Raw genomic sequence first — 18,213 nt, forward strand, 5'->3', positions numbered from 1 at the left:
TCGCCTACCTCTAAGCCAGGGCTGGCCACCGGGAGCGAATCCAAACTCTAAACGGGGACCTTAATATTCATCCGTTACGGAATCAACGCTGTGCGGTGTTCGGCGAGGAAGAAAGGGGTTGAAGAGAAGTTATATGGCTCCCCGTCAGAGAGTAGAATTTGCTCTTGGTGCCCAGCCCTGCTCTAGGCCGATTTGGTCTGTCATGAGGTTGACTTTATCTTTAAGAGTAGAGCAGAGTAGAGTAATGATACACCAAAAGATTGCACATACTGTATTATTAGAAACAGAAAATACTTTTATGAAATGCACAATGTCATAAATAAATCCAATATACCCAGTAAGTACAAATTTTTCTTGACGTTAAATAGTCAGTGCAAAGGCATGAATTATATTATAAGCTATAAAGTCTCTATCTAAATTCACCGCACATCCATTTATCATCTGTGTTAATACAGGAAATTCCTACTGTTGTGCTGCTTTGAGTAGCACGTGCAAGCACAATAAGTAAAACAAATATTTATTAATTTTTTATGCTAATGGGATGATGTTGTAAGGTTGGGGAAGTCCGTCCTTTACAGGATCCACAAAAAGTAACTGGCAGTGACTAGCAGAATCATTGAAAAGTCGCAGTGACCTCCATATTTTTCCTTGTTATGTTCCATTTTATACGGGTGTTACAGTTTTATTTTCTTACCAAATCTTTCTACATTTACGAAAACACAAATCGCGGATTCCAAACGCCTTCTCAAGAACACGCAGATTACAAGGACAACCTTGATGTCACAAAACACTCCGTTTAAGTGCAGACACAATGATTTGTAGACAGGTTTCTGTGAAGGACTGCTCTGTATCAAACGATATTAATCACTATAAGTAAATCAGGTCATAGCTTCTAGACTCGTATTAAGAGATGTATGCTTTTATGTGTGCATGTGCGTGCGTATATAAAAATGATTAACGAAACTTTTAATTTATACTTCGAGAGACCAATTCCAACATATGGTACAGAAAATAGAGCAGAAACTAGCAAAACCAAACAACTTATGAGGACAACAGAAATGAACACTTTAAGAACAACACTAGGAAAAACGAGATTAGATAAAGTAAAAAATGAAACAGTCCGACAAGAATGTGATATAATGGATGTAATTAAATTTACAAAAGCAAGAAGACGAGAATGGAATTTCCATGTAGAACGAGCAGAAAGAAATAGATTGATCAGAGCAGCCAGAGATTTTATACCACGCTGGAGGAGGACAAGAGGTCGCCCAAAGAAGAGATGGAGAGAAGGATGTCTTTCATCTCCGTCAGACCAAGCGTGAAGACAAACAAGCGAAAGCTTAAACAAAAGAAGAAGAAGAAGAAGAAGAAGAAGAAGAAGAGAAAATATCAACATCTACAGTGCACCCCAAAAAGTTATGAAATATTCTTTCCTCCTAATGAAATACAAAATAAATACGTCCAATACAGAGACGTAGGTCGTCAAAGAATAGAGGCTGAGAATTTTAACATTATTATGAATGACATCTGTGATTCCTAAATGAACTGAATAGACATCAAGTCCACTTTCATTTTGATAATAATTGATTACGATTGTAATGATAATGACCATGATGATAAAGACTGACAAAGACAATGATAATGACTTTAACGACGACGAATATGATAGTATTTTTGAGAATGATGACGATGACGATGATGATGATGACGATGGCAACTACGTGAGTGATATCGAGGACTATGACGAGGATTATAACGACTACGATGATGATGGCGATGACAACTACGATAGTGATGTCGAGGATGATGAGTAGGACTATAACGATGACAATGATGACGATGACAACTCCGATAGTGATATCGAAGACGATAAAAAAAATGACAAAGACAACGATGACAACTACGGTAGTGATGTCGATGACACTGACGAGTTCTATAACGACGACGATAATGACGATGACAACTACGAGAGTGATGTTTATTTTTATTTTATTGGGTTATTTTACGACGCTGTATCAACATCTAGGTTATTTAGCGTCTGAATGATATGAAGATGATAATGCCGGTGAAATGAGTCTGGGGTCCAGCACCGAAAGTTACCCAGCATTTGCTCGTATTGGGTTGAGGGAAAACCCCGGAAAAAACCTCAACCAGGTAACTTGCCCCGACTGGGATTCGAACCCGGGCCACCTGGTTTCGCAGCCAGATGTGCTGACCATTACTCCACAGGTGTGGACGAGAGTGATGTTAAGAACGATGTCGAAGACTACAACGATGATGATGACAACTACGACAGTGATGTCGAGGACGATGACAATGACAACTACGACAACAATAATGATGAGACTTTAAAAAAAATATATATATATAAAATCAGAGTTTTGAGAGTTAGTATTTCAGTCATGAATCGAAAAGTAGATAATGAAATCACGGGGTCTGTCAGCGATCGAAATGATGTCACAATGGCATAGATTACATATTTCATTTGCCAGAAAATAATACGAAGGCTATCATCTCAGTTTTTAACTGCGAATGCTCTTAAAAAATTAACATATCCACAGTGACAACAGGAATCTGTAAAATGTTACCGGTATCCTAAAAAAAATTAGTTGAAGCTACAGTTTCATTAAAAACTCCCTCATCCCAGTATAAGCTCGATTTTCTTACCAGAACTACTAAGTTCGATCACAGGAAGATCCCTACGAAGGCATGATAATTAAAGGCACACAGATTTCTCTCTATCTGTTATTTCCCATCATTATTATTTCAACATGAATCTGTTCTATCTAAATAACTATCGATTTTACTCTAAGTCAGCCGTGGCGAAAAGGCCATGGTGCGCAGAGCCACTGTGTAAGCTGCAACGCGCATAGCACCTATGGAGGGAGGCGGACAACCGAAGGGGAAGTTAATGTTTAGGACGTGTAACGAAGAAAGAAATGAACAAGAAAACATAGGACACATTATCACAACCTAAAATTAACTGTCTTCAGAATGTCTCTGCGACAAAGTTTCAAAATCAGGAATTATGTCACTTACTGCCAATCGTAGTTGATCACGAAGGTATTCGTCTGTCAGTCGTGATCTAAATTTGATTTTTACTATTTTCATTGTTGAAAATAATCTTTCACAAACGTAAGTTACAGCGAACATGGCTTCAACAGAGCAAGCGAAAGAACGAAGTTTCAAATATTTATTTTTTTCCAAAGATTTGAAAAGTTCAATATCTGTCAAGTCCTTACATCTAGCTTTCATTTAACGTCACATTGTAAATCTGTGAGTTTAAATTGAAAATCTAACCGCATTATTCGTACATCTGCTGTAAAAGAATCGACGTACAGAGATGATGATGATGATGATGATGATAATAATAATAATAATAATAATAATAATAATAACACTTAACCTTTTAATGTTTCATCAGTAACCTGTAGTAACTTATAATGCCGTTTTATGTTATACAACCGTTTTCCTAGTAATATTTGTGAATAAATCATACATTTAATATTTTCATCATATTGTAAGCAAAAGAATGCATCCTCCCATTCTACTTGAAACTTTCGTTTTTTATAGAGGTACATGGTTTCCAGAGAGATATTGCGACGATACGCCACTCGCAGGTCCGAGACAAATACAAATAGAATGGAGTTTGACTCCAGTGAGTAAGAGGGTGGGGGTTGTAGGTAGGAAGCGAGAGAAAAGCACTGCGAGCCACAATGTGCTCGTGAGTCGCATTTTCGCCGCGGCTGCTCTAAGTACCTATTATTTTCAATTTACAATTGTCATTGAAGAAACGACTGCAAAACCACATTACTTGAAAGGACATGATATCAATCAGAGGAGAAGGAATACGGAATTGAAAGAAGATGCTCCTGAATGGTAAGAAATATGGAATTTTTCAGTGACAGGAGGACACAGGAGAACAATATGAACAATGGTTCATAATAGTATCAATGAAACAACAATTATAATAAAACAAATAAATCAATACTTTAATTCTTAATATTATAACGTGACAAGTCTTCCTAGTTCACACCAATTCATGGCACTGTTACTCCTTATGTTGACATTCAGATGATTCTTTAGGATGGTCTGTCATATCCTGAAAACAATAAAGAATATTAAGATGAAGAGAGAAAACCTGAAGTTCCTTTCATTCAAATATCAAGTTTGTACAATTAACACAAATTTAGTTTCTTACTGAAGAGGTTATTCCAAGTTCGGGAGAAATTATAGGATACAATTAAGGAAAAGAAGGATTTAGAAGCAGGAGATGTTATACACTTCATGGAGATTCTAAGAAGAATAGTTTGAAGAAACTTCAATAAACCATGTAAAACATCATTCAGGATAAGTGGTTAGGAAAGAGGATCATTAGCCTTCCGATTTTGTAATTAGTATGCCATCCCACAGGTATATTAGTCGTTTTAATTAAGAAACAGGAAATTCCACGACTAAGAAAATGAACTTCACTCTATTGCTGTTGGCTTGCATAGCAAAAGGCAATTTGAGCAAGATATTAAAGTACAAGGGTGTTTTGAAAAGTAACGCCTCCCAATTTTTTGTATTATTTGTTAACAAATTTCGGAGTATTAGCTAACTCCACTTTTGAATGCCCCTGCATTAGACCCTTAATATAAGAGAGCTCCTTGATATCAGCTTCCCTGGATAATGGATAGGTACTCTTTCATGTTAAACTATGTAAAAATTGTTTGTTCACTGCTGTGGAATAACTATAGCGTGTTGAGACAAGCTACCTGGTTGGGGTTTATTTCGAAGTTGCCCCCCCTCTATCAATTGAAGCAGAATTTCCAGGTAACTTTCGGTGCTGGACCTCTGATTCATTTCGCCTTTATTAAATTCAACTTCATCTATCATCTTTCAATAGTTTCAGGTCGACTGAGGGTTCAGCAGATATATTACAGTGATTTGTATATAGATGACATTTATCTGAGAAGGCTAGAAAACTCCCAGGGAGCAGAGGGGTGTTCAGCGTGGATTCCATTGGACCGATATTATGTGTCTGAATCGATATATGGCACCAAACAGTGAATCACATTATCTAAAGGAATGTGGTCCTGCGAACTTCAAATAATCATCCCTCTCTAAGGAGGTCAGATAAGCATAATAACCCTCAGGCTGCTGTGCAAGCCTTTGGACTCTCCTCCATACCAGAGAAAAAAATCCTCAACATTCAATTGAATTTCAGAACACACTCTTTTCGATACAGTCATGAATACACCATAACAGGAATGCAGAAGATAGCGCTGAACTCACTAGAATTCAATGATGGAAATAACATTGAAACTAATCAATCAGGTAAATAATATCATAATTTAACACAGTGAGGTCGTTATTTATTTAATCTAAATAACTTACTAGTTCATCAGTGAAAAAAAAAAAAATTTTAAATGATTTATGGAAAGCCCATTCTGATCTCTAAGAGTTGAGTAGTAACAGAATCACTGATATCTTAATCACAATCAGACAAGATATTCTGGAATTACAGACCCAGAAACAAAATTGGGCCGCCTCAATTATGCACTGAGCATGCGCAGTATGTTATAACTGGAACTTGGAAAATTCAGGTGGCCCAAATTTTGTTTCTGGATCTGTACATGCCTTGAAATCGATTATCCGTTGGGAATTATCCAAGAGACAAATGAAGCAAATGTGGAAAGTATATAAGAAATCTCCACATTTTTTTGTGAATATTTTATGTAGCAAACAAAATAGACATATGTTCAATGATTAGCAAGTTACTGCAACTGAATTTTGTAACATTATTTTACAAACACACTGCGTTTTACATATTATAATATATAATCAGAACTTACATTCTGATCGACGAAAATGAGACAAAGACAAAGCAAAACTCGACTTCCAGAAAAGTTGCGAAAGTATCAGAATTCAGAGAACTTACTAAAAGGATGAAGGATGGGTGGAGTGCAAAAAATTCTCTCCAGCATCAGGACTCGAACTCGGGTTTTCAGCTCTATGTGCTGACGCTTTATCCACTAAGTCACACTGGATTCCAGTTCCGATGCCGGATTGAATCCTCTCAGTTTCAGTTCCACCTTTCAGTTTCCCTTCAGTGACCAACCCTCAGAGGTGTGTGATAGTGGCACAATGTCCAACACACTATGTGCAGAGGTGCACTCATTACGAGTGATAACTCAGAATTCCTGCACGGAAATATCATATGTACTCCGGTACATCAAAATAATATTACTAGAAGAAATCGGAAAACAACAATATCATTATAAACTCCAGAGAGTTTTATCATCATCATCAGGGAACGGATTTATATGGACTAAAAATATATGAAATATGTAAATATATATGTAGTTATTTTTACCAAAATATGGAATTAAATATGGATTTTTACCAAAATATGGAATTAAATATGGACTTAAAATTATAAAAAAATGACTATGTACGTTAAATATTGGTACATTTTAATCAAACTAAACAAAAAATATAATGGACGTACCTTATCTTCCAATGTAGTTTCAACAAAACACAATTTTTATTGTCTGTTACCATAACAATAGGTTACAAACATTTCTTTCAAGTGCTGAAAAGTGAATCTTCTTCTATTGTCTCTGAGGATAGATTTATACTGACTAAAAGAGCGTTCGACGTCACAAGAAGTAACTGGTACATAATTCAATTTCACAATGTCTGCTGGGGATAAGTCCAAGTTAATCTTCACTGTTGATTCACCACTCATCACAGCAACAACCTTTTGTAGTTCTTCATATCCAGGGTTTTTTGAAAGTACAGTGTCCACCTTAGCTCTTACTGAATCTGCAACTTTACCTCTACCACGATTCAGTTGTTCCACAGTACTATTTATAATTTCAAAACTTTCAGATAGTGAAAGGTGCCTATTTTGGAGACTTTTGAGCGTTTTTATGATGCATGAAAATGTATGCTGAATGTGAGCTAAGTCATTCTTCACACTTATGTCACAGGTAACTGTTTTCGCAGTATCAATTGAGACTGCATCTTCAGAGTCCAATGCAAGGAGAACATTGTTAATAGAGTCTATATGTTCGGCATAATATTCAACTGCTTCTAGCCATGTACCCCATCTAGTTAAAATTGGCTTTGGTGGCAATGGAATTTCAGGGTACATTTCTTTCAACACGTTAACTCTACTGGGAGCTTTGAGAAATACTTTTTTCACTGATGAAATCAACAAATCTACTTTAGGGAAATTGTCTCTGACCACTTCTGCCACACGATGAAATGCATGCGCCACACAAGTAAAATGAGTCAATTTAGGATATACAACAGATAATGCTTGTCCAGCTTTGACCATATAAGGGGCAGCATCGCTAATAAAGAATAACACATTATCGTACATAATACCCTTTGGCCACAGGATACCCATAGCTTCGTTGAACAGTTTAACTATAGTTTTGTTATTGCACTTTTCTAGAACATCACAATGTAAAAGAATTCGTTCAGAATATTGTTCACTTAACAAACCGATAACTACATTACCAACAAGTCTACCTTCTTTGTCGGGAGTCTCATCAATGGAAACCCAAATTGAACTATCTTTAATTTCATCTCTTATCTTCTGTATTGTCTCATCGTAGATGGATGGAGCATACGTCTTCCTAAGTGTTGACTCATCCGGGATTGTATGTTGAGTATATTTTTCAAGGAATTCCCTGAAGACCTTATTCTTTAGTTTGTAGAGAGGAATATCAGCAGAGATGAGAGAACGGCACAGGTCGATGTTAAACTCAGATCTTACATTCGATGTTGTTGGTTGTGTTAAAAACAATTGTCTCTGCTTGGAATTTAGTTGTTTGTTGGCCTGATGTTTACTAGTTGTAATGTGTTGTTGCACCAAGAACTTTTGTGTAGATGATACTGCACACTGACACAAATTACAAAATAATATTTTATTGTCAGTTGATAAACCATCTTCTTTAAATTCTGAAATGTAACTTGTTAGTTTTGATTTTAAATTGACTGAATGACGTACTTTTGGCATATTTACCGTCTTTATAGTATGATTTACAAAACTGAACCTATGTGTACTCTGACTGGCATTTAACTGTTGAGCTGCACAACTGAAGTGTGTTAAAAATTTTAAATTAAATTAATACAGTTTTGTAACTTACTTTCCCATTGTTGATAGGACTGCTAATTTTCAAATAACTCTGATGTTAAAGGGATTACTGAACATGTGTTTAAATCTCTATTGTTGAAATGTATTTTTAAAAGTTAATGGAATTTTGTTTTGTTTTATTGTTAAACCTAATATAATATGGACTGTTTTATATGAAATATGGAAAATATATGGAAATTAACGAAAATATGTACTAAACTCTAAAATATGGAAAAATATGGAAAATAAAAGTAGGATTTTTCAACCCTACACATTGTGAAACATAAAGATAATGCAAAATATAAATTATATTAGCTTTATCAGTAAATATGTATTTACATATAAATCCTTTCCCTGATCATCATCATCCATGATGCACAAAATTAGGCCATTTTGACCCATCTCTGTCTCAGCTAAACAGGTTCTAGACATCTTTCCTGTGGGTGTCCTGGTCTTCGTCGTCCTTGTCGGTGAAAATGTAAGAGTACTTTTGTTATCCTGTTCGGTAACATTCTGGATACATGTTGGAGCCATCTTTCTCGATATGAAGATAGTTTGTCTTCCAGTGCATATGGAGTTGTTCTAAAATATTTTCGTTCCTCCGATGGTCGAGCAAAGTACACACGACAGTTCATCTTGTGTATTTCATTTTTGCAGCTCGCAGTCTGCTGTCTATTCACTTAAGGACCCAAATTTACTTCTGTATATGAGAGTTGAAAGAAAAGAGTATTATATAATTTTAGTTTGTTATGTTTTTATCAATCAATCTTCTTAATAGCTGTTTGCTGACAACATAAAGTCCACTATAGTCTATTCAGTTGTTGTTTTTCACGAGAAATGAGGGGTATTTTGATCGGTGTTCATTATAGATGTCTGTTGCTAGTAGCCAGAGTTGGGGTGTAGTCAATATATACTGCAGGGCTGTGTCTTCTGCAACTGGTACTGATGATTTTAATTTACTTCTTTTGTGGTTTATGGATGGACAATATAGAAGAATGTGTTCCAGATCTTCATCATGATTATTACACCACAGACAAGTAGGATTATCAGAAATGTAAAATCGGTGTAGGTACAATTGAGTGACAATATGACCTGTTCTGGCTCTTGTTAAAAATGTTTGAACATGTCTGGGCAAGTTTTTGTACATTTCCAGGTCATTTGGTTTCTTTTGTACAGAATGTAAAATTTTTCCTTTGTCAGAAGAGAGCCAATTGTTGATCCATAGGTTTGTAAAATGAGACTTTACTGAAGCAAAAGCACTGGATAGAGATATCACTTGAAGAGGTCTTGGTTGCAAATATGTTGCCTGTTTTGCAATATTATCGACTTTCTCGTTTCCAGGTATACCACAATGACTAGGTATCCATTGAAATGTTATTTCCTTTTGGAGTTCTTTTAGTTTACTTAGTTGTTTCTGAATTGGAATAATTCTATGTGCGTATAGGTTTGGTACACATTTAATTATATTAAATATAGCCCCCTTGGAGTCGGTAAGTATGCAAATAGATTTTTCAGAAATTTGAGTAACACACTGAAGAGCAGCATCAATAGCTAGCAATTCAGTGTCAAGACTGGAGGAGGATGAACATGGTATGAAATAACTTTCTTGATATTTTGGAATATAATACCCTGCTCCTGATGTCCCATTATTAGGATTTAAAGATCTATGTTTCTATACTATTTCAGGTTTTAGTAGAGTTTAATAGTCCTAATAGTTGTAAAAATTTTGCAAGTTTTTTTCATTTATGTCAGTCTCTCCTTTGTAGGAAATATTGCATTCTAATTATGGGAAATTATTTACTCGTTCTGTAATTATATTCTCGATTACTATTTTGCTTCGTATTGGATCCGTACCTCTGAATGCTATTACTTTTGTTTTACTAGGTGAAATTTCCATACATATTCTTCTCTGCAATGTAAATAAACTTTTTTGTAAATTGTTTTCAGAATTGGCGATTACGACTTGATCATCGGCAAATAATATTCTGTTTAAGTTTCGTGTTGTTTGAGATTCGAATTCCTAATGGCACTGCTTATGTCAGCCAGAGAGTTTTTACCTGTTTATAATCCTGAAGCTCAATACGTTTTTCCTTGCTGGGCAGGAACCTGTGTATGACGGGCGTCAGCAGGTCAGTGTTCACGTCCTGTGGTCTGTTGGGTTGCGTCAGGAAGCTAACCACCAGTCCCACGGTGATTGCTGTCACCACTCCTATCAGAGTGTACCACATGTACGATATCCTGTACATGTACAACGGCTCCTGCCTGCAACATGATCAGAGTCACAACTCAACAGTGGCTTTATCTCTATTTCAAAACAGCAACTAAGCTTGTCATTAGATCTAAAATATGCTTGTAAATTGAATTAATCTATGTTGAATCTTTTGTACACTACTTTTAACACTTGAATATAAATAATAATTGATTAAATGGCGATCTTACTCGTGTTAATTATGTAAGCCGCACATGCTTACATAATTCATAATTAACACGAGTAAGATCACCATTTAATCAATTATTTGAATTAATCTGTTTACCATGCATTGTATATTTTTCTATAGCTTAACTTATGAATTGTACAGTACCTGGCCACATTATTATAATCACTCACATTTTTACTATACTTTACATATTACTTCCTCATTTGAAAGGGAGAAAATTTTGCTCCTGGATGCCTGGTTAACACAGTTAAATAACCAATATCAGTCATGATAATGGTCTGTGATATCAGGCAAAGGTTCAGGACGACTCTACATTGTTCAAGGAACAATGAAACAAGATCAATATATCCAGGTATTGGAAAACAGGCTTATCCCTCAGCTGAACGAATGGTTCCCAAATGGGGAGAAATATATTTTTATACAAGATGGTGCACCTTGCCACACTGCTAAGGAGAGTCAAAACGTTTCTGGCTTCCAAAATCATTCCACTTTTGCCATGGCCAGGAAACTCACCGGACTTGAATCCCATTGAGAACGTCTGAGGCCTCGTAAAAAGAGAGATGGCAAAATAATTTATTACTACCAGAGTTCGACTTATTGAAAGGCTGATACATGTTTCGAATCACAATGAGAGGATCCAGGAAATAATACAGAAGTGTATTGTAAGCATGCCAAAGAGAAATGAAGCTGAAGCTGTAATTAAAGCCAAAGGAGGTCGTACGAAATACTGAAATTTCTGTAAAAATTGAGGTGTGGTTGGTTATTCATCAATATTTCTTCAATTGACATTGTTATAATTGTAATTTTACTTAATATTGTTTAAAAATTAAATATGTAATGTGAATTCTGCTTAAGAATGGAAACCAGAGTTCAAATGAGGAAGTAATATGTAAAGTATAGTAAAAATGTGAGTGATTATAATAATGTGGCCAGGTACTGTATATGCTGTAAATTAAATAGCAGTCTTTATAGCTCAACAGATGAATTGTTTAAGCTTATAAATTGAATTAATCTACTTTGTTTGAATTGTACAATTTTGTATAGCTTAGCGGTATCTAAAGTATGCATATAAATTGAATTCATCTGTTTACTATGTATTGCATATTTTTGTTTAGCTTGGCTGATGAATTGTATATGCCTTAAATTGAATAGTAATCCGTATAGCTCAACTGATGAATTTTTATGTTTGTAATTTGAAGTAATTTGTACGATATGTATTATCAATTTTTGTATATCTCAACTGATTGGATTGTTTATGCTTTTAAATTCAATAACTTACTTGCTATGTATTATATTTTATAGCTCAACAATTCTGCATTTATAGCATAGGCCTACTGTCGAGTTAAGGTATAGGCCTACACATCTGCGGAAGATTTAAACGCGAGGCTAGGTGTGAAACACTTTTGTTGTTCTTGCATTAATATAGAATTCTAAAGCACGAAAATTAATTAAATAAAAGTCCTTAACTTGCAGTGAAAAATGCATTTTTCATTTTATTTAGTTATAGCTCTACAGTATAAAAATGAAGCATCAACAAATCTTAAAAGATTTGTAAAAGTTCCCTAAGTAATTTCTGAATAATTTTCGGCCTGTTTCTAAGTTAATCTTTACCCATGGGTTCTTAATTTTATTTTAAAGTGTCAGTACATGAACTAATAAACGAATCGACACTCACATAATGACGGGCATGACTGCAGGCATGACCGTGCTGTTCAACAAATTGGCTTCACAGCCCTCGATTGACACTGGTTTGGTAGGGAATTTGATAAAGCCCTTTGCAATAGCTATCTGACTGCCAATAGATATCCATCCTACAAATGCCATACTGAGAACTCCACCTGCTAGTGCTCCCTGTAAACAAGACAGCAAAAATTAGAATGAAACAAGATGAATCAAACAGCTTAATTAGCAATAACACTATCAGATTCAAAAGTTGGCCAATCAGCTTGTTCCAGCTGCACGTGAAACTGCTGTCTCCATCTCAGTGTAGGTCTTCCTCGGCTCATCTTCCTTATGGAATATAATGTGCAATATGTTCGGGGATTCTATTTTTCAACCATTCTGTGTAGGTGTAAATACCAATTTTCTTGATATATTTCTAACTTCCAGCATAAAATATCAAGCCTCCTAAATGTTGTGAAATGGGTGAGGAACAAACATAGTTGTAGAATAACTCTTCTCGGGTTCTCAGCCAGGTGAGTTGGAGTTTTGCTTCCAAGCTTTCGATGGCTAGCTCTGCCATCTTCTTCAGGGAATGAAGTGATGTGGGATCATGTCTAGCCGGTGTATATGCAATAGTAGGGCTTCCTGCTGCGGGCCAATCAGGAGCTAGTTCCTGGTCCAAACCGCCAAGCTCATTCTGATTGGTGGAAGCGGTGGCCAATCAGGAGCCGGCTAGACATGGTCCCACATCACTTCATTCCCTGAAGAAGATGGCAGAGCTAGCCATCGAAAGCTTGGAAGCAAATCTCCAACTCACCTGGCTGAGAACCCGAGAAGAGTTATTCTACATCAAACACTGGGAAAGCTTCAAATCATACAAACATAGTTGTAATATTTTAACTAGATATATACAAAACAAGAAACAAACGACACCAAATAAGAAAGAAAAACTAATAATTAACATCAATTAATTGAAAATATTGATTAATTACTTCGTAGATTTTAACAAATAATCATGGCATATCAAACTATACAATTCTGCTACAGGAGAGGGTGAAATCCATAATAGAATATTAATAAATGCATTCTGCATTATGTGTTCTATATCTTTAACAATTTCAGAGTATGTATTAAGTGTCTTTCTCGTGTTAAATTCTATCGTACCTGGTTAAGTTGTTTCGGCCTATTATGGGCCTTCTTCAGAACTGGTTGTTGCTGGTCTTTGCGCCTTTTGTTTTGTTTCCTGTGGGGGTGTGTTTGTGTAGTGTAATGTGGCGTCAATGAGTGTGTGTGTTCTGAAATTGAGTTGTGTATTGAGAATTTCATTTGGATGTGTTTTTGTGTGTCTGTAAAGTGTAAGTGTTAAAAGTTGTGTAATCAAGATGTATAACTTTAATAATATTTGGAAAAAAGGCTTTCATCCTAAAACTTGGAAAAATTCAATTATATTTCCTATATTAAACCTTGTAAAGATAAATTGGACCCTAAATCGTATAAATCAATATCTTTAACATCTTGCTTTTCTAAGATATGAACGAATTATTCATAAAAGATTAACCAAAAGACTTGAGATTTTCAACCTTCTAGCCCCATTTCAGTTTGGTTTTAGACCATGATGTGGCACAGCCGAAGCTTTATTATATCTTGCTCGAGAAATTTATAATTTATAGTAATAATTATAAATTTTGCTTTACAGAAAAAAGAGACTAAGAGCTATGATGATAGACTTTGATGTTGCTTTTGATACTAGTCCTCACAAGTCCGTAATATTGCAATCTACGAAACTTGAATTTATAGGCATAATTGAAGATTTCTACATTATTTTCTTACGTAATGAAAAAGCAATTCAAACCTATGTAAACATTCAATTAGTATCTTATCTTCACCTATCATATGAAGCAATCAAAAAGATTAAAATTAACTAAAGTTAATCTTAATTATTGTTGTTGTTCAATCAACTGTTCGAAGACAGGTCTGAACCTCACAAGTGATACTAAGAATGCATCACTTGGCAGCTAGGCCAGGAGATAATGGGCTAGGGTGGCTAGTTCTTTGCATACATTGCAGATTAGCTACATATTGCACTAATCAGACTTCAGATGCATACAAGCAATTGGACGAAATTACGCAATAAGAGACCAACCGCCAAAAACCTGTTTTCGAGATACTGACCATTGAAATAAATCTGATTTTTATTAAACATTTTATGCCAGAAGTATTGTAACATCCATACTATCACAAAAAATAGCACAAATAATACTAAAAAAAAAAGGCTAACCGATTTTTAATAACAGACCAGCAGTTGCTTTAATATTGCAAAGCAAAATAAATAAATAAATTTTATGCAATAAACGAATTTTGCTTATAAATAGCAGAAAAATGCAGATATCACGTTCTTGATTCTTTTCGAGTTAAAAAATCTAGCCAGCAACAGATTTGTGCAAATATCACAATTTTTCCAAATTGTCGGTTGGCCTCTTCTTCCTCTGACACATCATCAAGTGAGATGTACTGCCTGATAATAGATGTACAGTTCCCCAAAAAAGGAATGAGATGACTCTTGGTGATGCAAAAGTCTAAGTTCTATAGTGTAGTTCACACGATATTAATGTAACCATGCGGGAAGACATCTGGCAGTGCATGCGTATTTTCACCCTATTCCAAAGTACACACTAGTCAAAATGTTATTAATTATCTGCCCATTTCTGGTACAAGTCCCTGATGACGTCCCATTATCTTTTATATCTTTTTTGAAAGTATGAAAGGAACTATGTGGCAAAAAGTCACCTTTTTAGGATAAAAAAACAAAGTTATTATGAAATGATAAATATAGAACATTGACAAAGACCACAAGGACCACGAGAAAGAAAACAAGGACCACGAAAAGAACAAATATAATATACAAATATAAGGACCACGACAATGATCATATTTTTATCTCTAAATTTATTAAATTTATTAATTTTTTTTTGAACCCTTAAAACTCTCCAGCACATTGTAATGGAGGTATTTAAATAGCTCCAGGCTCAAAGTGTTAATGTGTACAAAAGACAGCGCTGCTAAGGAAAAAAATATATATATAGTATAAAATTACAGAACTGAAAAAATTGCATTGTAAAGAGCAGTTACAAGTAATCAGCAACAACTTGAATGGCTGTCATGGGTTTGTTAAAACTATACTGAAGTAATTATACATAATACCGTAACTATTTACAGTTTGTAACACAATGAGAACGTGAAATACACGTTATATGTAGATAGGTACTTACTTTAGCATTGGCCCATGGAAAAAACATTCCCAATGAGAAAACTCCCAGAAGTGAACCTGCAGTGATGCCAGCCAGACTCTTTCCAGCCTGAGGAAGGACGTGAAATTAAATAGAACTTTATTAATAGTTTTTATAATATCAATCACGTGTAACAACTAATTCTTAAAGTTATTTGTAACTTCATAGGCCATTATTATCAACTAAAAATGTATCTGTAAACTTATCAATGCAAACATATTTTACAAAATAATGAGATACCTAAAATATGGAAATATTGTACGATACGTAAATAATAATAGAATGTTGCCGAACAATTTTTAAGAAAACCAGATCCTAAGCTATTTGTATTATTTCAATACTAGTACTAAGTAGTTTCAGTTTATTTTTTTTTATTGTACCGATGATCACAATCATGATTATCTACCGTAACAAATATGTAACATTTTTACACAAAGGTTTGGCATAACTTTACATTGTAATTAATGCAATATAAAGAAGGCATTGTATTTTATTCTTTTATTATATAAATTATAATGTCTGACACATGTCAGCAATTATGTAATAATATCTATTTATTTATTCTGGCGAAGTTAAGGCCATGAGGCCTACTCTTCCACTTAGCCAGAAACAAAAGAAGCTGATACAATTTTACAGACTAATATTTAAAGAACACTAATAAAAATGTATATACTGGGTGTTCATTTCAAAGTGTGTCATGACGTCACTGTTGTTGGGTCACCGATTTGAAGCGAGTTTCAGTTTATATGTTAGAGAAGTTGCCTATTATTTAAGGCGTTCTTCAATCTGAACTTGAGAATGTGTACGGTATAACTTGAACGTCGTAGCAACAGATGGCGGTCTGTACGGTCTGTGTGCTACCATAACCTCTTTCGAACTGTGTTTTGCGCCGGCAAGTCGTACGCAGGGTATTTGTTATCATCGGTTGCGTATGGTAACATTCCACAACACAAATCAAATGCTCCGTGTCCATGTTGACCGTCGAAGTTAATGTCAACAAATACGTAAGTAATCGTCTTAACCCTCTCCCCATATCTCGACAGTACGTATTTCCAAACAGTTCACATTCCTGCCACTACCGGCATTACCGTACGTATCGGCACGTACTCTTCAGAATGAACGCCGTACTTGCTAGCCAACTTCTCTGCCTCTTAGATTATACACCTGAGCTGCGGAAGTGTAGGAAGATTGAATTCTCTAGGCTCATCAGCTAGCCACATGATGGCATGCAGCGAGCCAAGACACATTTTGAACTGAACACCCAGTAGTTATATAAGCAAAAGTCGAGTAAAGTAATGCGAACATACTAAATAATAATTACAAAATAATATAAGGCTAGAAGTTACACTCAATGAATATGCAAGTGGTAAGTGAACCAATAACATGTACCAGTTAACATTCATGTCCATTGCTTATACTGTAACTTTTTTTTCCTTGTATGGAGGAGGGACCCAAAGGCTTACACTGCAGCCTGAGGCTTTTTGTGCTTATCACACCTATTCTATGAATGATTGGGTAGCCAAATGGCCGCGCTCTTGTACAAGTATGGCACGCCGCATTGTGAACTTAATATTGTATGGATGATGGTGATACGGGACTTAATTATGGCGAAATGAGTCCGAGGTCCAAAGCCGAAAGTTACCCAGCAATTCTGCTTCAATTGGTTGAGAGAAAACCTCGGAAAAACCTCAACTAGGTAACTTGTCCCAATCAGGACATGAACCCAGGCCCACTCATTTCACTGTCAGAAGCACTGACCGTTACTCCACAGCAATGGACATACTGTAACTTAGTATAAAAGTTTTAAATTTTCAGTACTTGTACATTCAATTTTATCAGTCACTTACCACTCTTATTTATTGATTTATTAAACTTATTCTTATCTCATTAAAAGGCTATCAAATTCATAAATCATGCACGTTATAATTGAGCTGTTCAGAGCAAAAGTAGTGTAAGTCAAAATTGGGTAATGAGGTTTAAAGTAAAAATTCTGTAAAATATAAATCAAAGTAGCAATTAATATGTCCTTCTTGCTATCCACTGACTACTAATAGTTTAAATAAATTGAATATTAATTGCTACTTTGCGCTGTATTTTACAGAATGTTTACTTTAACCCTCATTACCCATTCTTGAACTTACACCATTTCTGCTCTGAATGGCGCAATTATAAAGAGCAAATAATTAAGATTTTCAACACCAAAGCTCTAATACAAAGAAAAATATACTTATTTCCTGGTAATAATTAATATAAAGAATGTGGAAGAAACAAAAAAAATCTCGTAATACAGGACAGCAAAATAAAATAAGGTGAAATACAAGAGAGTTGGTGACCTTAATCACTAGAACGTTCTACATAAATCATTCCATCTCCTCACATTCTCTTGAAATTTATGGCTCATCAATATGGACAGAAAGCTTCACGTTTTGAAATGTTAGGACTTGACAATTTAATAACACAGGAGTGTAAAATATGAGTAAATATATTAGTAACTGTAAAACTTGTACCTGTACTAGAGTGCCCATGTGCTCCACTAAGAACACCATGCCGACACAGATGGTGCCTATCAGAGCCACAATCACCTTCATGATGAGGCTGGCATAGGCCTCAGATATGGGTCGCTTTATCACTGGACGAATCAGGTCTTCAAATATCACTCCAGTCATAGAGTTCAGGCCTGTGGACATTGAGCTGT

General features: G+C 35.2%; 1 protein-coding gene across 1 annotated transcript in view; it reads right to left on the reverse strand.

Moving 5' to 3' along the window:
• Positions 1 to 3,965: 3,965 nt before the first annotated feature.
• LOC138706560 (sodium-coupled monocarboxylate transporter 1-like) overlaps positions 3,966 to 18,213 on the reverse strand; it is a 34,551-nt gene continuing 20,303 nt past the window's right edge. Inside the window, exons 11-15 of the mRNA XM_069836028.1 lie at positions 18,026 to 18,209; positions 15,501 to 15,587; positions 12,245 to 12,420; positions 10,189 to 10,393; positions 3,966 to 4,102 (exon numbers count right to left, since the gene is read on the reverse strand). Coding sequence (XP_069692129.1) covers positions 4,052 to 4,102; positions 10,189 to 10,393; positions 12,245 to 12,420; positions 15,501 to 15,587; positions 18,026 to 18,209 — 703 coding nt within the window. The 3' untranslated portion in view covers positions 3,966 to 4,051. The remainder of the gene's footprint in view (positions 4,103 to 10,188; positions 10,394 to 12,244; positions 12,421 to 15,500; positions 15,588 to 18,025; positions 18,210 to 18,213) is intronic.

This window comes from Periplaneta americana, chromosome 9, assembly GCF_040183065.1.
Source record: "Periplaneta americana isolate PAMFEO1 chromosome 9, P.americana_PAMFEO1_priV1, whole genome shotgun sequence".
Lineage (NCBI taxonomy): Eukaryota > Metazoa > Arthropoda > Insecta > Blattodea > Blattidae > Periplaneta > Periplaneta americana.